A 20,288-nucleotide genomic window follows, 5' to 3' on the forward strand; every position below is an offset into this window, starting at 1 on the left:
CTACTTGGCAGAGGAATTGTGAATTATGAGGAAAAACGGAGTTTTCTTTGGGGGCTTTGGAATGTGAACTTTCCTTTTTTTTTTTTTTTTGTTCCTAATTCTTTGCTTATTACCTGTTGTTTGCGGGTAAAAATGACATGCTTGTTTTCTGGTAAAAAAATGGTGGAGAAGGAAAGTGCTCGTTGAAACAAGTGCTCGAAGATGCAAATCGCCTGAACCTTTAAACAAATGTACTGCACGGGAGTTTCTTAAGTTCGAGAGACAAATCTGTAGGACTGGCCTAAACCAAAACAATGGCCGTTCCAGGTTCAATTCTGTCACAAGAGGAGGAGAAAGGTCGGTCTGTAGGGAGGGAAGCTGATATTGTACGGAGATCAATTGAGACTGATCCGTTGGTGATGTGATGTGTTGAACTGCTTTGAAGATGATTCTCTGTGTAAACGAGAGAAATCTTCTGAAAGTGTGTGATAAATTTTGACTGTCGTAAGTTTGCTTACGTTGAGTCTCGTTAAACTTATCAAATCATAGGTTCAGAAACCTATTTATTGTAGCACGTCAATGTCCTGTAAGTGGTTAAAGTTGAAGGAAGTGGAAGAATGGGAAAGTGAGAGATCATACAAAAACCATTTCCACTTTGCATGGAGACTTGGTTGATCGACAATCCACTATTCCCATTTTCTCCTTTAACTGCCAGCACAGTTACCACAATTCTCATCGTGGATGTGCCTCACATCGCACGTGTTGTAGGCCGCCAGATCAAAACCCTAGTGATATCCCCCATGTGACATGAATTGATGTCTCATGTGAAAGTCTGCTTTGCTGACGTATGGTCAAACTTTGACCCAAGACTATGAGTCTTACTATGAATTGAACAGTCAGAGTTTAAGATGGATGAAGCATCGAATGTTGAAACCGCGACATGCTCTGCAGACTATGAACTGAATTAGGTCATTGATGACCGTGACACATCATTATGCTAGTTGAAGCAGTAATGATAGTTGAATGACTTGGATATGGTTTGATGAGATCGTTGGTTCGATCATAAACCATTATGTTGATGCGCTGAGCATTTATGAAAATAATCATTACTGAATGATCACGGAAGATATTTCTCGATCCATGTGTCATGAGTCAGTCGAATGACGAGGAGAAGTTATAATATTAAAATAATGGTCGACTAAGGAACCAAATGTTGGTCGATGGACCAATGAAATACTGATAGCTGGATTAGTATGAAATTCTCGAATGTTGATAGCTGAATCAACATGAGAAATATTGCTACTCAAACATCGATAGCCGAACCAATATGAGGAGTATTGCTATGTTGAGCAATTAAATATTGATAGTTGAATCAATATTGCCAGATATGACGGTTCTGAACCTTGTTGGCCGTGACACATATTGCCAGCTAGAGCAACTCGGGTTGTTGATGGTCAAAGCAAGTACTGTTATATCAACTTTCTAAACTGTGGTAAACCATTTTCTAAAATATTTTGAAAATTATATGAACGCAAAGTAGAAGAGTTGATTTAATAATTATATGAACGCAAGCGTGAATAATGAAAATTGATAGCAAAGTAGAAGAGCTGTAAAGAAAATCAAAGTCGATTTAATAATAATGTGTGAAACTACATTGGACTTTATCTTCTATTTACATGGAAAACATTAAAACTCATATTCATAATATCATTTTGATTACCCCAACTTGGAAAATAAGGAATTCTGAAGGAAGAAAAAATCTTGAACTAAATAAGTTCTAAAAATAAATAATTTTAATCCTAAAACCCTCCCGAAAATAATAAACTCTTAAGCACGAGATGTTTTACATCATGCGTGCTTCGACTTGGTCAACTTTTATTTGCTGATTTGTATATGCTCTTAGCAGCCCAAACAACAATGAATAATGAGGTTGCCCGATTTTTTTACGCCCGATAAAGATAATAAGATGGTAAAAAGTAGTATAGTAATTATTATTACATGGTATCAGAACGTAGATTTCATCTTACAAAAACAAATTTGAAATCACACACACTCTAAGGAAGGCGAATCAGGCGACAGATGAATTGGCTAATAGAGCGGTCAGGGATCAACTTCAACACTCAACAGCTGCGACAACAACTAATTAGGAACACACTAGCCCATCTTTTATCCAAGTACTTAATGATACAATGGGAATCACCTATCCCAGAATTGTAACCAACTCTTAAACTTAAATAAACAAATAATTGGTTACCATCAAAAGAAGAAAAAAATGCTAAGATATTAGCCATACTTTCGTAAATTAATTTTCACCTTATTAATTAATAAATTAACTGTAATATTATAGCCGATGTGGGATAACTGAACTTATCATACCGCTAGGAAACAAACCGGATCTCACTAGGAAATAATTAAATGAACAGTACAACATTTCTTTTAACTGGTAATCCGGCCCGGCACCCCCAAACGCCAAAACCTCAAGACCTGCAGAACTTTAAGTTACATCGACCGCATAGCGTTTAATTAAAATGGCTTTACACCGATAATGTTGCCATGAGGTTCGTAATTACAGGTTATGAAAGTATCGCCGTTATCACACCCGATCCTAGCACAACCGACATTCAATGTATACTTCCAAACAAGTTGCGTATAATGTGTACACACTTTGTCAGCCAAACAAGAGTTGTTTTTGTAGTTGAAGAAGGATTTCTCCGCAAACCATTGGTTTATTGCATCTTGGAACGACCAGTTTTTTCCTTGTCCCCAGAAGATGTTCTCTCCGTAATCCGTATCGGAATGAACTAGTTCACAGTCTCGTCTTCTTTGGTGAGCATACCCTCTAGCATACCTTGCTATATCTGGATTCCATGTAAGAAAAGGTAAGCCATATTGAGCTCGAATCTTGTTATGTGGATTAAGAAACATAGAAATTGAGGGTGGACGTGGTGATTGATCTGTGGGTATTGATGTTGCTGTTGTTGAGCTTACTGGTCTAAAGTGAAAAGTAGAAACTAGAATAAGTAGAAAAGTAGTAGTGAATATCAAGAACATATATGAGACCAATAACTTACTGGAAATGGCCATGGCTGAAGAACAAGAATCAGTGTGAAAAACTAGCTAGGGATGGTTGTTTTGACTTTTGAGGTACTGATGCTTTTGAGTTGTATTTATGTAATTTTACTACATTTTGCTAAATAATGTTAGAGATATACTAGTATTATATGGCCTATGTGAGCCCTGAGTTAATGCAAAACGCAGGGAAACATGATAGTTTAAAGATAAAGAAATTTTGGTCAACGGGAACAAAGGATACGGAGAGAGTGGGATTAAGACATGAACGTGAGTATAAATTGTATGTCAGAGTAAGTTTTTCTCTGATGATCTCATGTGTGAGTGGCGTGAGAGCGGCTGAAACTACACAATCCAATGCGAGAAATTTATGGGCTCAAAGAATCGTAAAACAGTCATAAACAAATTCAGCCAATTTTAGTCAACATCGACCACTTGAATACATTGACTATTGAATCACAAGATCTTTCACAGTCGAAGTGGTGCATAAGAATCTCTCTGACTTGGAATATTATGAATATATCGACCTGCATATAGTGAGAACTCAATTAATCTGAATAACACTTGCTAAACAAATAGTTCCGACTATAAGTAACATCTAAAGAACTCAAATACAATCAGCTTGCAGTATTGATCTGCTCTTGCTGCTGCTGCTGCTGCTGCGGCGACTGTTGTGATAGGGATGGTGGCTGCTGCGTCTGCTGGTCGTCACTCAAAGGACATGAGTCATTAGATGGTTCGGAAGGGGTGATTGGGTCAGAACTTGCTTCAGGAGTCGCAGTGCTTATTTCCTCTGCCATCTCCATGAGGTTACCGTTCTTACTAGTTTCATCACTAACCTCCTCTGCATCTGCCATTTCCTCATCCTCGTCACCTCCAACCCCATTCTGGATGGCCTCTGTTTGACCCTTCGGTACCGCATCCTGTGCTACTACTGCAATAGGCCCATCCCCTTCTCTGCTTACTATAGGGTCCGGATCAGTACTAGTAGAAACAGACAGAGTAGAAGTCACCAACAGATTCTGCAAGACGAGACAAAAATTGTAAGTAAATAATACATAGTTCAAGAAAGTTTTTTTGTCCTTGGCAGGAGATTCTTCAACTGAGATTTCTTTGAAAATGTGTTCTACCAATAAATAGCATCGCTGCTATAGATTAAACTCTCTTTACATCTATGGCCTACTGCAGTCATACTGCTCGACTTTGTACACAGTCCTACAGAAGTATCTTCATGGACTAGCAATCACCAGGGTTTTGATTTTTTAAATCCACTTACTCCCATATCAAAAGCTTCTACATGAATCAGAAAACAAATGCAACTTTTAAATCCTGCCGAGGGGCAAGAAATTGTGTTTCATCAGGTCAAAACATCATAACATTCGGGTTGGCGAAGGAGTGTGTGGAATTATACGTAGAACCAACAGTTGCTGTTGCAGAAATATTAAATAAAACTCCAGTAACCCTATCACATTCTCAAGCAGAATCGAGATTCGAGAGTGAGCGAGAAAGACTTGTCATAAGAAAATTTAGAAATACTTTCAACCAAATGGATAGTGCAAAATCTAAAAATGTATTGCCAGTCTCCTTTTGAACAAAATAAAAAAGTATACATTTAAAGAGAAAAGTTTCTTAACAAACCTTTTCCAATGCTAGAGCAAGCTTTGAGAGATTAGGGTAAATATTTCGTGCAGCCAATAAGATCTGTTCAATTGCAATGACAATCAGGTATAATAAACAGAACACTAGAAGAGGACAAAGCATTGTAAACCAACCAACAAATACCAAATCATCACTGGCAATCGCGAAACCACATGAAATTGCTTACTTTTACTGAAAGTAATGGATATTCAAACTCGGGAAGGGATAATACAGACACAGATCCACAATATGAAGGGCTTTTATCAGCCATGCAGGGATTTCCATATTACGAGAAACTCAGCATGGGACTATGGGTATGATGATTACCTCACAAATCCTCTGTAGGGTAAACGGAGGACCTTCTATGAAGCTATGAAGTGCTGCAAAACAATAAACGTAGAGTATGATTTAGTTCTTTAAAATACTGAAAAGATAAATTCTTGTTAAACCAATATCACGATCAGCGAGGGCATGGAGCCATGAAGCATCGCACATATGACTTCCACAGTTGATTGCCTACATTGTGCAAGAAACCCCTTTCCAACATGTAGTGATCGCCTAACTATGTTTTTGTTCTTTATACGTTGCATTACAACAAGAATAGAATATGCCATGAATTACAGACAATTAAACAAAGTAACTAACTTAACTAACAAGGATATATATATAAGGAAATCTTAGAAATACCTTGATCCAGCCTTTTGACCAAGTCTGGGTATGTTTCTCCTAATTTAGAAGTTTGCTGATCGCTGGTTAGTTGGGCTTCGGGATACTCGGACAGGACCTTCATGAGGCCAATACGAAACAAAGAATTAGTGTATCTATGAAACCAATGACTTGAAAGATACTTTAATTATAAAAACTACCAACAGTCATCACTAGACGCTTAGTAGTGGAGACTAACATGCTGGGCATACCTCACCATACCTGCTTCAGCTTAAATGATAGTAACATCTGCAACATCTCCCAGGGATGCCTGAAAGGCAACATAGACATACTAAGTACTCCAAGTATATACTCTATATGAACTTAATAGACAACTGAAGATGCCGTGATATTCTACATACCAGAACTTCCCGGTGGCTGCAATGACTGACAGTATTTCTGTAAGCTCACCACCAGTAGATATCTTAAACCTCGGTTCCGAATCTCTACAAATTCAAAAATATAGCACACTTGATGATTGTGGATACACATCTGAGACAAACACCAAGACCACCGACAAGCATGGATAGTGGATACAGTAATCATTACAACAGAAGAAGATTGGGTTCCCCGGTATAAGTAAAAACCATGTCTTCTAAAATTTCAAAGAAGGGTACAAAAGTTCAGCTTGCAACCAGCAGTTAAGAAATGATACCAAGTCTTCATCACTACATAAGCTAAGGAACCTGCAAGATATGCAGTTTGCTAGCCTTGTATGTATCAGGTGCTACATCCAGAAGCACTTCATTTCAACAACAACAAAAAAAGGTACACTAACTAAATCATTTGGCAGTAGACAATAGACACCCACCTATGACACTCTAACAATTAGTTGAGAAACTGCACTATTGTGTCTCTAAGACATTAGAACCTCAAATCCTATCAAGCACGGATCCCCAACTCCTCACCATCAAGCAATATCATTGCTTAAAAGTAAACATAAAGTGAACACATAGCAATATAAGGTTCTCAATCACAGGAATTTCGTAATTCATAAAATATGCATAGACACTTAAATCAGTACGAAAAAAAGAAGCAGTAATGTGTACCCGAAGTATATGTACTGATGATCATCATCATTGGCAACATATTGTGCTGCAGGTTGCTCCGGATTTTCTTCAGAAGTCATCTCCATTATCTGTGCCTTGTCCACCTGCATAACAGCCTTTGCAGTTCACAAATTACTTACTCGGATAAGTAATAATCTACACTAAAATGACTACGAAATATACTGGTTCTTAGAAAACCCTAGAAATCCTAAGACCCAATTGAAAACCAAGGAAAGAGAAACTCTGACTTAACTGGATGATAATCTGCAAAGAAAGAGAAACCCTGGCTTAATGGAATGCTATGTGAGACGTACCTGTTATTTGACGAACCCTAATTCGTAGAAAGAGAGAGAAACGAAGATGATGAAGTGAGACTGAGAGAGAGCGGTGGAGTTGAACCAAAGGTGTGAGTAATACTGAGCATATTACAGAAGAAAAACAAATTGTGATACAGTCCCCTCAGTTTTCGTGTAATTACAATATTCCCCTTTGAATTGAGAAGAGGGCCTCCTTTGAAGTCTACTTTTTTGTTTGAAGCAAAAATTTTGCTTCCGACTTTTGTTTAGAAGCCTATTATTGGGGTGTCACATTCCGAACGTCTAGTGACCATAAAACGGTTAGGGATATTCTTGGTTCAATACCAAATGTCTAAAATAACTTTCAATTAAAATCAAAACCTAAAAACTAAAACCAAAATCAAAACTTAATTCTCATTTAAAGATCTGCTCCACCTTTTCTTCTTCTTCTTCTTAACTTCCTCTCATTCATCAACCATAAATTATTCCCTCCTTTTTTTTCAATCAAAATCATTTCACCATCTTCGATCAATCGACTGTTCGAAAAATTTATAATCACCGATTGAATTCTCTTTCAAAGGTGCGGAAGAAGCATATTGATAGAAGTGATGGTAATCAACAAACCAATTGCATCTGAAGCATATTGATAGAAGTGATGGTAATCAACAAACCAATTGCATCTAAATGGTTTGATTGATTGAAACCGTAGAAAAAAAAATTAGGTTTCAGAACCAGTTACGGTTGGGTTTTCTTAAAAAAACCAACCGTAACTGTTTTACAGTTGGGTTCGACCAAAAAAACCTAGGCGTAACAGAATTACAATTAGGTTCGACACAAAAAAAAAAAACCAGCCATAACTGTTTTACAGTTGGGTTCGACAAAAACTGTTGTAGCTGATTTAAAGTTGGGTTTCGACCAAAAACCCCCAGCCGTTACTGGTTTAAAATTGGGTTTTCCTAATTTTACCTAGTTACGGTTAGGAGTTCATCATCACCTAACCGTAAATTTATCTTACGGTTGGCTACAAAGGAAAAACTCAACCATAAACTGCTCTGAAAAGCTAAAAAATTCAAATTTTTACTTTCATCAATTTTGAAAAATAAAAAGAACATTGGTTGGGTAATTTAAAATCTAGGTTTCAGTTAGAAAAAATCTCCAAAGTTTCTCACTTTTCAACTTTTTCTTCCCACCTAAATCACTTAATATGATTTTTTATCACTAATTATATAAAAAATCTTATCAACCTAATTATTAGTTAATTAGATTATTAGCACTAACCACATAAAAGTTGTTTACTATTATAAAATTATTTTACATAAGGGTTTTCCAAATTACTTATGGGTGACCCCGTTTTTGTCCTATTAAGTGAAGTCCATCTATTAGAATGTGACGTACCAATAATATGCTTCTTTATTTATGGAAACTTCTGGCATCCAAACGGGTGTTTGGCCCTCTTCTCCTAGGCTATTACTCGGTGCTGAATTTTTCTTGAGGCCTAAATAGTTTTGGGATAATAGAAAAACACTATAAAAAAACGGATAAATTTTTAATGGGGTGTGAGGGACGAATAACAGATCGCCCGTTTGTCATTTTCATTAACCGTCTCCAACCACTTAAACATGTAATTATTTTTGGGAAGGTTATTTTCGGATTTCGAAAAAATGGCATATAAATCAATTATAGCCTTAACTCTTGTTTTTCTTCTTGGAAGATAAGAGAAATTTATATTTAACTCGTAATCACAATCATAATTTGTGAAATTATTTTTTCAAATCTGGGATTGGATGTATGATTAAATGATGAACTTACATCATGCTTAGTATAGAGGATTAGGAATTGTGAAATTGGTTGGTTGAGAAGGAGATGAATTGAACTATTGAGATTTAGGGTTCTGGAGGAGCAAGAAATTGGACTACTGGATCATGATTTTGTGGATATGGTGACGAACACCTTGTAGGTAATGATTGTACGGGTCGTATAAAAAACAAACTAATCCATTTCTGGGGTTTTGTTACTATGGCTGCACAGGAACCGTCCAGTCCCGTGGAACCGTATCGGAACCGCAAGAACCGTTCCGGTACCGTTTCGGAATCGCGGTTAAATGGGACAGGTACAAGTACCAAAAACTGGTACCGTGTCTAGAGTAGGTACAAGCAACGGTTCTAGACTATTCTCGTCCCGTCCCGTAGTACCGAGCAACAAGTAATAACGTCTAATAATAGCTAGGGTTTTTGAAAACTAATTAGTTTTTGTTCATTTTTATTTAGTTTTTGTTGATTTCTTTAGATTTGAAACTGATTGTATTTTTTGGTTTTTGATTTTAGGATTTTGAAATTTTTGGTGTGGTTCATAACTTCATTTGAACTTAAAACTTGGAAGATTTTTTGCTTTATTTTCTTTTTGATAATTATACATATGCTACGGGTAAAGAACCGGTAGCGTCCCGTCCCGTACCGAGTTAAACAGGTACAGGTCCCGTCTCGTGCTGCACAAGTACAGGACAGGTACGGGTACAAGATACAGGTACCGGCCATAGCGAAGTACAGGTACTGAGCTAGGCAAAAACCCGTACCGTCCCGTCACATGTGCAGCCCTATTTGTTATTACCATTTTGATTTAAGAAATTAAATCACTATGATAGCGCAAGGAAAGACTTTTGGTGCCTTTAATGGAACGGTCGGATTTGTTTAGGGTTATTTTATTTTTTTTGGTATGATTTGTTTAGGATTATTTTTAAGATGATTGTTTTGAGGATTGATCAAATTAAAAAAGAAAAAAGAAAAAAATAATTTGAAATCCGAAAATACTCTTTTTTGAAATAATTAAAAAAAATTATTATTTTTTTATTTTTTGATAATCAACCATTAGTATTTCATTCCATTAAGAAACGTTTACATGATGGTTTTCAAGAACAAAGAGTACATCATAAACATGAAACAAATACAATAAAAGATGCAAAACGTAAATAAATCGCAAAGAGAAAGAGTGATCCATAGCGGTAGCACCTAAATCTTGTACGGAGATATTGGAGAAGGAATGGTACTCGAAATCACGATTCGACCATTTTGATTGATTTACTTCTTGGAAAAGAGATACTCCTATTAGAGAGGAGTGATTTTCCCGAAAAATCATGTTTAGAGAGAAGCCCAGAACTGTAGATCTATTATTCTGTTGAAGAATAACTTGATCTTGCCTCCGTCAAATCGCCCGATGTACTTGTATCTTAAAACCCGAATCACGAACAAATCTTTGGAAAGAATCAGTATAAAAATGTAGATAAAATCGCTCTATTAGTGAAGAAAATAATCGCCCTAATAGCGAAGAAAATAATCGCCCTGATAGTGAAGAAAATTACTCAAAACGTAAAATAAAATTAAAAACAAGAAATCTTTGCTCAGATCTGGTCCCTTGCTCAGATCTAGCCCCTATAGGACCAGATCTGAGCAAAGGAGGAAGAATATGATAAGTTTTTTTCAAAGTTTTCGAGAAGGGAGAGAGAAAATGATATCTTACTTGTACCTGTAAAAAATGATTAAAATTTGAATCAGTTAAAAACAGTTGTAAGAGATGATAGGTGGAAACACCTTATTCGTACCTCACGCCCCCATCAAATATTGCACCCCATCAAAAACTTATCCAAGAAAACTCTAGTTACTGACATCGTTTACAAAAAAATATAATATCCAAAAACAATCTTTCTTTCGTGATATAGTGATTTTTATTCGGGAGAAAAAAAGAGAGGAAATGATAATGGTTGGTTTCTTAGATTTTTTTTTATCGATCGATATATAAACATATTTGATTCAATTTAGTTTTTTTTTTTTCATTTTGAGTTATTTGGTCTCTATCGAGAAATATTTTGTCATTTCCTTAATTTAGGTTTAGATTTTAGAATCTTTGTGTTTCAGTTGATTTTGCAACATGATTTTCATCATGGTTGGGTATTTCTTCATCAATTAATTGAGTTAGATCTTGTTTTTATATGGTTTAGAGATTCCTCACTTCTTTGTTCTTAATCTTTATTCATTCTCCTTCTTTCGAGTCTAAATTTTGATGATATTTTTTCAGTTATTTATATATTTCTTTTGTTCGATTTTGGTCCTGGTCTATAGTGTTTAATTAAACTCAAAAAATAACATTATATTTTTCAAATAATAAAATTCAACACTTTAAAATCATGACCTTTTGATTTTAATAATACTGGCATCTCAACCATATTAGGTGAACAACTTGGTAACAGCTGCATAACGGCGATCACTGACATGACGTCGATGAGGTGGGAGAGATAATTTATGGTATGCCTCGTCATTTTGATAAAATAACCTATAAATAGTATCTCCGGAGGATTAGCATCAAATGGAAATATTCATTCCCTTAAGAATCTAAAGTTTATTTTCTTTGCATCATCATCACGAACCGTCTTCTCAAAGAAACACGAAGCGTTTTTTTTTATAAAACCAGGAATAAACTAGGATCTCTCACCTGAAGGTATCATCAACATTTAGCGGCAATATCACATATACTTTCCTTTACCGATCCACTTTTTTTTTCCCTGAAAGTGTAGTAAGACCTTATTTTATTTTCCGTACCGATCTTTCTCTGATGCATTACCAATCTCAGACATAAATTCTTTAATTTTCCTAATAATTAATTTTATTTTTGGTCATGAAAATTTGTGATCATAATCAAGTTGTTCCTTATCAATTTGAATTATGCTCTTGAATATCACAGACAATTTGGAAGTTCAATTGAATATAATCCAAATGTCTATCAAATATAACACAATAAATTAATCTTCAATAAAATGATCCCTAATAAAAGTTCCCTTTATTAAAAACCAATATCAAGACAAAAAATCTACTTTGATAGCTTTGATAAAAAAACAGCCCTAATCAGAACGTTAATTTCTTTTGAGTTTTGACTGAACGTGGAGTAAAGATTAGAAAATATGAAAAAGATATATTTCTTTTAAGAGATGGAAGAGAGATATTGAATCGTGAAAGAGATCAAATTTTCATTACTATGAATAAATTAACGTGAAAGATGTTTGAAAGAAAATTTTTTCAATGAATTTATTAAAAAATCTAATATCATTTGTAGGACTAGAGTGTTTTTCATATTTAAAATGACGTGAAAAATAACAAACCATTTATCTCCTCCACACCATTAGACACGCCGAAAATGTTGTTATTCAGTTGTTATGAAGCTGTTCATATAGCATTTTCGCACTTTAAAATATATGACTAAATTTACCTTTACTAACTAATTATATGAGTTACTTTTTGGCTACTCTAAATTGTATACATTTTAATGTTACAATAAATAACTAACAATATAGAGGTTACCTAATATGACACAAATATTTTTCCGTTCGCGAACATGTATGGACAGTTCCTTGTACAATCAATAAGTATAGATCAATAGAAAAGACACTTGTACTTGATTGTATATCAATTTCAACCTAGTATGTTCCCGAACTGTACAAGATCCACATTCCAACAAGAACAACTCTTACAATGTAGATGGTGAAATTTGGATAAGGGTCAAAAGCATTATTTTAAGTCCATAGACAAAACGCCACTCTCACGTGAGAGATTAATCCGCTGGTCCTCAAGGCACCCATAGCCACGATTTCTAGTACACGTCCCTGCGAGACATTGCTGGTCGTGATGCCGTGATTCCTAGTGCACATCCTCGACGAGATACTGCTGGTCAGGTAGGTTCTGTAGAGCATAAAACTTCCCTCGCAGAATTATGAACCATAAAAACCACAATTCCATCATGTCTTCGCGAGACGCAGCTGATTGTGATGCCATGATTTCTGGTATACGTTCCCGCGAGATATTGCTGGTCATGTAGGCTCTACAGATGCGTAAAAACGTCATGTGAAGACTTATGACCCATAGCAGAGACATATGTGTCTCCCGTGAACACGACCCACCCTATTTGAGATCAAGGACTGATTCCTAGTACATCATTGCGAGATACACTGGTCATTTCTGCTCTAGGCTCTGACTCGACTTACTGAGGTTTCCGAATAATTCCTCGGACATCTCCGCGAGATACACTGGTTATTCTGCCTTCGGGCCTTTTCGACAGACTCCCAGAACATCCTTTCGAGATACACTGGTCTTGTTGGCCCCATCATATGGACACATAGTTGATTACTAACACATCTCAGCAAGATACGCTGGTCAAAGACAAGTGAGCCAAAGTCTCGCAGAGACATTAATCGGGAGTACAAAGCCTTTTTTTTCTCTCTTCAAGACGAATACTAGCTGACCACATAGAGATTCAGATCCGTTAAGTAAATCTTCATAGAGATTTTGCTCCGTCCTTAAAATCTCGGAGAGATTCACATCTCTCCGCAAAATCTCGGAGAGATTCACATCTCTCCGCAAAATCTCGGAGAGATTCAAATCTCTCGGGAAATCTCAGACAGGGCTGAATATTCCCCATGATAAGCACGAGACTCATGTAGGAATCGATTCTCCTTTTCAAACTCTCCACACGAATTCTGAGGCATCATATGTTTTTTTCACGTAACTCATCCTAGTCATTCTTACAGATCGGAGAATATCTCTCTATCTTGACCAACTCGGATAAAGAGAATATTTCTCTCTCTCAACACAGCATCAAAAAGGCTGACTCAGCTTCACACAAATGGGGGGATAACAATTAGGTTTTTGGTCTGGTGGTCTACGACACGTGTGATAAATACCTGGCTTATTTCTCACCACATAAGAGAGTAAAGGCGGTGGAATAATGATATAAACTCAACCTAGTTTGTCTCTATCTATTCTTGAAGAGACGGGAGAATTACTCTGCACGGCACGAGAAGCAATCCTTATCTTCACCAACCTGAGATTAGAGAATTCAGCTATAAATAGGTCCTTTATTTTTCCAAGCTATCACAATCTTTCTCATAACCTCTCAAAGAAATTCTTCTTCAAACCCTAGAATTCTTTGATCTATCTCTTTGTATGATTCCCTCCCTAAGACCAGTGTTAAATCTCTTCCCTGTGACTGAGGCAGCCTTTGAACGACCACTATGCGTGGTTTTGACAGAGATTGTTCGTGCTCTACCTTTCGTAACTCACTTTAAGAAACCCTAGTTACCCACTTCTAACCTTTCTCATATTTTAGGTAACTACATTTTGGCGACCACAGTGGGAGATTGTTCACTCAGTTATATATATAAATCATGGTCTCTTAGGAAGAAAGACGATTCCACCAATCCAAACACAAAAACCTTCCATTTATTCGGTCTCTGTAAATCCATTACAAACTTAGCCGAGAGAGTTATCCCTACCAGCACTTTCTCTCTCTTTCGAGTTTGACCTTAATGAATAGGTTAGTGCATCCAGGATCACATGGATCTTTCCTGCATGACAAAACACTCTAGTAACCTATTTTCATAAAAATCTACTGTTAATCCTTGAAAATGTTGGATAAGAACCAAGGAGAACTCCCGGATACTCAACAGAATATTGCAAAATCTCAGATCGACATTCAGACTTATATGAGAACGCCTTTAGGGTTACTAGTAGGGATAGATCCATCAAATATAGATCGAGTACACGTTTCCTAAAGAATGAGTAGTAGAACAGCAGAGAATAGCACTGTCGGGATCTTGCCTGCAATCGACCTCGCCGGAGAAGATAAAGTTCATTACGAACGCGATAGAGCAAAGGAGCAACCACACAGCCGACCTTATCACTCTCAATGACCTCAAGGACCAGATGACACTCTAAACTTGGAGATTCTGACGAATATTGACCCCAAAATTCGTTTAGGTCAAGGGCCTCAACCTGATCACAAGGGACTCGAGAAGTTTACTTTACTATTTTACTTATAACTCTTTCATTATGTATCCGATTGACCTAGTTCTTTTTCCGTTCGATTTGTATTTTCGTCCTCTACAGGATAAACTTAACGAAAACTTGGAAAGGCTCCAAAAAATTCGTGACCTAGTCAAAAGCGTTGCAGAGCCACATAGAGTCATAAAATGCCAACAAAGATACATTTTGTCGCCCTTCCTGCTTCAGAGAATCATGACAAGAACACGAAAATGTATGAAGCAAAAATAGATCCCAAGACGAGGCTCATACGAAACTCATCCTTATCTGAAGACGCAAAACTGCTAGTCAATATGCTACCTCGATACTCGTTATTTCAGAAAGAAGAGGAACTAGACCTAGGAGTTACGACCAAGCCTCGATGAGCCTCCAGTTCAGCTTTACCAAAACTATCATATTTCATTTTCTGATGAACCTCAGTTCACCTAAGACGGATACGGATAATATCTTTGTAGACGAATCTATCAAGGGAAAATAAATCTGAAGCAATACTCATGAGGCAACAATTCAGGTAGAACTTAATTACTCGACATACAGCCGCAACCAACTATTATTACTGAAGTAAACATGGGAAGGATCCGAGACCGTAGCTCCAAGCCACATGCTGCTTGCAGTTCTGTCTGTAAAAGCCTCCTCTATCAAAAACATATGCTTGGCAGGGTATCCCATAAGTCAGAGTCATACGTGATGATCAAAGGACAAGATATGACGATCAATTACAACTTTCTCATGTCAAAACACGATTCTACCGCGTGAAGAAATGCCTAGAAGATTTCCAGATAACTATCCCATCAACACAGTTACCACAGATCGATTGTTTAGCCACATCCATAGTTCTGCTAGAAGGCATACATTGTTCTTAATTTTGGTTTACCATCTCCCAGAAGAAAGACAAATCTTGATAAATGATTCGGCTATATAAGTTCGCATGAATCCTTGTCAAGACACCTAGTAGAGCCGAACAACAGCTTCATCTTGTGTAGGAGGACACATGCGGCCAGTACCTCGATATGATTCTCCACGGACGTCTCCAACTCATAGAGTATCACTTTCCCACCTTGAAGACTCAATCTCATACGCTACAAGGGTCTTATTTCATTTTCCAAACATCCTGAGTCAATGAAAATCCCTATTCATACAATAAACTGGGGACTGCTGAAGAACCATACATCATACATCTTCAAGTTAGAGACTTCTCACTAGAGGTGTATGAACGAGAATCATATATCATGTCCGAGCCTCAGCTCCCAAGGCCGATCCCCGGGCACAAGCACTTCAAACCTTGATATAAAGTAAGGAATTGCGGGATGCTATCCCACGGGAATGAACTCATTCCCATGACAGAGATGCTGAAATACTTTTACAAGTCAAAATCAGGTTTTTTCGCATCCAGAGAAGGACTCACCCATCTAGGGTTTCCATCACGATCAAGCAAGATAGGTTTTACAAAACCCCATATAAGAATTTCAGAAAGGAAGCACGTTCCGAGATTACCCCAACGCATTAGAGTCGTTTCTCTGCTCAAGATTCACGGCTGAGACAAACTAGGGTTTGCGGTGGGTCAAAAAGAGTTTGTCGCTTATTTTCGCTCAAACCGCCTCATACTTCATCCAGCCAACTCGAAAAACTGGGAAAAATGGGTTGAGAATTCGACAACGCGCCCTTGATAAAAAAAATATTTGTCTATGTCTCTCCTACCATGTTTTAAAAGGGCATGATGTTTCAATACACGATCCAAGAGATATCATCAAAACACTTGAAGGAATAGTTGTTAAATATATTTGGATTCCGAGTTCAATTTAATATGGACATATCACCAGAAAAACAGGCTCCAAATCCTAATTTGTCTCCAATTGATGAAGGTTGGGTCATTTTTGTTCGATAGTTGGGATCAACCATTGAAATCAGACGTCAACTGAAGTTTTTACAGCCTCTGGAGTCAAGATCGCGCAAGGAAGGACTTTCTATTACGAATTTAACTTCGGGTTTTCACCTACTTGCATACGCAACGGATCAAGCTAGGTTTTGCACAAATTAAAACTCATGATCATCCCCTTCTTTACCAAATGCATACATAAAAGGTCTAGAGGGGAAATTACCAACATTTAAGGAAATCATCTGGCAGCAGTGGCCTTTACCTCCCGGGGAAAAAACTGTCTCTTCTTCTTTAATGCCTTCATATTCTTTCCTCCACGTCTCCTCAGCTACCGTTATCTCTTACATAAGGGTTTCTCTAAGAAACGAAGAACGAACTTTATCTTTTTCAAGACAGTTCCAACAGAATCCAGCGACTCTCGGGACTATCTCACATTGAAAACCTAATTACCGAGAGAGACAGAGTTGAATCTGCAAATCGGGTCATTGACTCAGTGCAATTATTGCAGAAAATTTTCTTCGATCTACTTAATTTCTTCAGGTTTTTAACGGAAATCAAGTTCGAATCAGGTGGTTTTTCTTCTTCTAGTCATTATGTTTTTCTTTTAATCATTAACGGTAGTAATAATCATGGTTTTAAGCGTCAGTACTAAAAACCCAGATAGGGTTTCTCAGGTAGTTGATATTTCTCAAACTACTGAAAATTTTCCATAGGTTTTATTAATTGATGATTCAAATGTTGAAAGATATGCTCAATGGAAATTCTCTTTAATTTGTCGTTTAGATCTTCTCAAGATTAAATTTGTTGAAGCTGTAAACATTTTAAAAAGTCAATGGAAGTTAACAGGGTCTTGTCAATTTATCCCTTTAGGGAAAGGTTTTTTTACTATCAAATTAGATAATGAACATGATAAGAAGTATATTAAATGAGGGAAATGGGAAGTAGGTGATCAATTCCTTCGTAGTCGAAATTGGATACCAAACTTCAGGCCAAAAAATCAGAGGATTCGACTACAATGTTGTGGGTTAATTTTCCAGGTCTTAGTTTGGAATATTGGGATGAAGCAACTCTTTTCGATATTAGTAAAGCCATTGGTACACCTATTAAGGTTGATGATGCAACTCTTCAATACTCAAGTGGTTATTCAGCAAAAGTTCTAATTGAGGTGGATTTAAGCAAAACAATTCCCAACAAACTTTGGATCATGTCCAAATATGGTGTTTTCTCTCAAGGTGTTCTCCTGCCCAAGTTTACTAAGTTATGCAGTAAGTGTAAAATTGTTGGACATCTATTATCTGAATTCAAATTTAATCAACCTCAAAATGTAGAGAAAAACTCTGAAAATTTGAAACAAAATGATGGTGATAGTAAGCAGCAAGAGGGATCTTAAGATATCCCAATAGAGCCTTTTGATATCTGTCATACACCACCTCAGGTGCATATTAACAAGGAAGTTATCATAATTCATACCGGAAGTTCAACAAATCTTGGTGGAAGATTCAATCCTCTCATAGAAACAGAGACTATGTAAGTATCTGAAAGTGAAGTAGAATTTAGAAATGACTTGGAAGCTACAAAAATTCTTCAAATTGTAAATGATAATTCCATAGAGCAAAGTGTGGTAAAGTTTTGTGGATGGTAAATCAGGCACAGTCTCAGCAACAAAAGTTCCTACAATTACTTGGTCTAAAGTAGTTCAAAAACCTAGTACTTCATCTATTCAAAGTCCAGTTGGTTCAACTCAAAACTCTATCAATAATCAAGAAGTTTCTAAAGAAGTATCTACTGTTTCTTAGTCTAAAGCAGTTCAAAAGCCAGCTGGTTCTTCAGTTCAAAGTCATATAAGTAGTTAAGAAGTTTCTAAAGAAGTACTTATCTCACAGTTAAATACAATTTCAGGAAAACTCAAGGAAAAGGAGGTACAAAAGGCCTCCATTCCAATCCATGAATATTTTTTATTGGAATTTAAGGCGTCTTAGAAGATCTAAGGCTCAGAATAAGTTGTGGTCTTTAATCAATCAATTTGATCCTTCAATAATGTTTATAGCTGAACCTAAAGTAGTTTGTAGTCATTCTTTTTGCAATAAATTGAATTTACCTCGTATGCAGTCTATGGTAATTCGCAATTCAGTAGAAAATAAAAAGGGTAATATATGGATGTTTCGGAATCAAAGTTTGCCAACTCCAACAGTAGTTTCCATGTCAAGTCAGATGATAATAGTAAGTGTATGTGATGTTCTTATTTCTGGAGTTCATGCTCATGTGGGGTCATGCAAAGAAGATTTCTATGGTCAGAAATGGAGGCAATAAGTGAGTTGAAGAAACTATGGATAGCCATTGGTGATTTTAATGCTATAATATCCTTGGATGAGAAGCTTGGGGGTAGAAGTCCTAGTTGAAGAGCTATGTTGGATTTTTCTAATTGTCTAAATAGTTGTGAGTTACTTCAGGCTCCTAAATCTGGATTGCAGTTCTCTTGGTAAATTGTCAGCAAGGCAGAAATAAAATCTTATGCAACTTGGATAGATTGGGTTACAATCAGTTATGGCTGCAAAAATATAATGATTGGAGTTATAAAGTAGGTTTGAGAGTAACCTCTGACCATACACCATTATTAGGTGGTTGTGCAAATATTCCAAAGCCTAAGAATGCTCCTCAGAAATTTCAAAAAATGTGGTTATCTCATCCCACATTCATGGATGTAGTTCAAGAGTGTTCGGCTAAAAAAATTACAGGAGATCCAGCTTTTGTTTTTCAAAGCAAGTTTAAAAAGTTGAATAAGGTTCTTAGTGCTTGGAACTGGAATGTGTTTCGGAATGTCCATGTTAAAATTAAGTAGGCTGAAATCAAAGTTCAAGAAATAATGATTCAATCTGATGAAGATCCTTTTAATAAGGAAATCCTACTAAAGTTGGTTGATGCTCGGAATGTATACAATTCAACAGAAGTTCAGTTGAGTACCTTATTAAAACAAAAATCAAGAATAAATTGGGTCAAGGAAGGAGCAACTAACACTAATTTTCTGCATACAAATTTGAAGATCAGGCAAACAAGGAACTTTATAAGTGAACTTGAGGATGGTAATGGTAATATCCTAACTGACCAGGAGAAGATAGCAGAAGTGCTAGTTAATCACTATGAAAACAAGTTTAAATATCAACCTGTCTCAATTGAAGATTCCTTACTAAATGCTATTCCACAAGTAATCACTCAAGAAGATCAAGAAATGCTTGATAAGCTCCCAGATGAAGAGGAAATTAAAGCTACTATCTTTGATATGGACCCTGACAGTTCACCAGGGCCAGATGGATTCACATGTTGCTTTTACAGAGCTTTTTGGGACATTATTTGCAAGGATGTGGTGAATGCAATTCAATTTTGTTGGAGTAGAAGGTACATTCTTAAAGGCTTAAACTCAAATTTCTTAGTTTTACTCCCTAAAATTGAAGGTGCCAAGTCTCCCAATCAATTCAGACCAATAGGGCTAAACAATGTCAGTTACAAAATATTTACAAAACTTAGAACTACAAGAATGAGTAACCTGCTAGTGAAGCTTATTTCTCCTCAGCAAGCTGCATATGTGAAGGGTAGATGCATTCAAGAACAAATAATGCTTGCTTCTGAAATGGTCAATAAGATGAAAAGGAAGAGAAGGGGAGATAACATAGGACTTAAACTTGATATATCTCAAGCATATGACACTGTCAGTTGGGAGTTCCTTTTTCAAGTTCTTCAGAAATTTGGATTTTCAGCTACTTGGTGTAATTGGTTACATACTCTTTTTAAATCAGCAAAAATATCAGTGATGTTAAATGGG

At 36.5% G+C, this 20,288-nt stretch overlaps 1 protein-coding gene across 2 annotated transcripts; it reads right to left on the reverse strand.

Moving 5' to 3' along the window:
- Window positions 1-3,431: 3,431 nt before the first annotated feature.
- On the reverse strand, window positions 3,432-6,865 carry LOC113357465 (serine/threonine-protein phosphatase 4 regulatory subunit 2-like). Of its 2 annotated transcripts, none has more exons than XM_026600865.1 (8): window positions 6,755-6,865; window positions 6,441-6,556; window positions 5,754-5,837; window positions 5,614-5,662; window positions 5,374-5,470; window positions 5,014-5,066; window positions 4,687-4,749; window positions 3,432-4,070 (listed from the first exon to the last, which is right to left on the reverse strand). In XM_026600865.1, the coding sequence occupies exons 2-8, from the start codon at window positions 6,548-6,550 to the stop codon at window positions 3,666-3,668; spliced, it is 861 nt and encodes a 286-aa protein (XP_026456650.1). In that variant the 5' UTR covers window positions 6,551-6,556; window positions 6,755-6,865; the 3' UTR covers window positions 3,432-3,665. The 2 variants fall into 2 exon arrangements, with proteins under 2 accessions (XP_026456650.1, XP_026456651.1); XM_026600866.1 differs by having other exon boundaries at window positions 6,441-6,544; window positions 6,755-6,812.
- Window positions 6,866-20,288: the final 13,423 nt, after the last annotated feature.

Source organism: Papaver somniferum, chromosome 3, assembly GCF_003573695.1.
Source record: "Papaver somniferum cultivar HN1 chromosome 3, ASM357369v1, whole genome shotgun sequence".
NCBI lineage: Eukaryota > Viridiplantae > Streptophyta > Magnoliopsida > Ranunculales > Papaveraceae > Papaver > Papaver somniferum.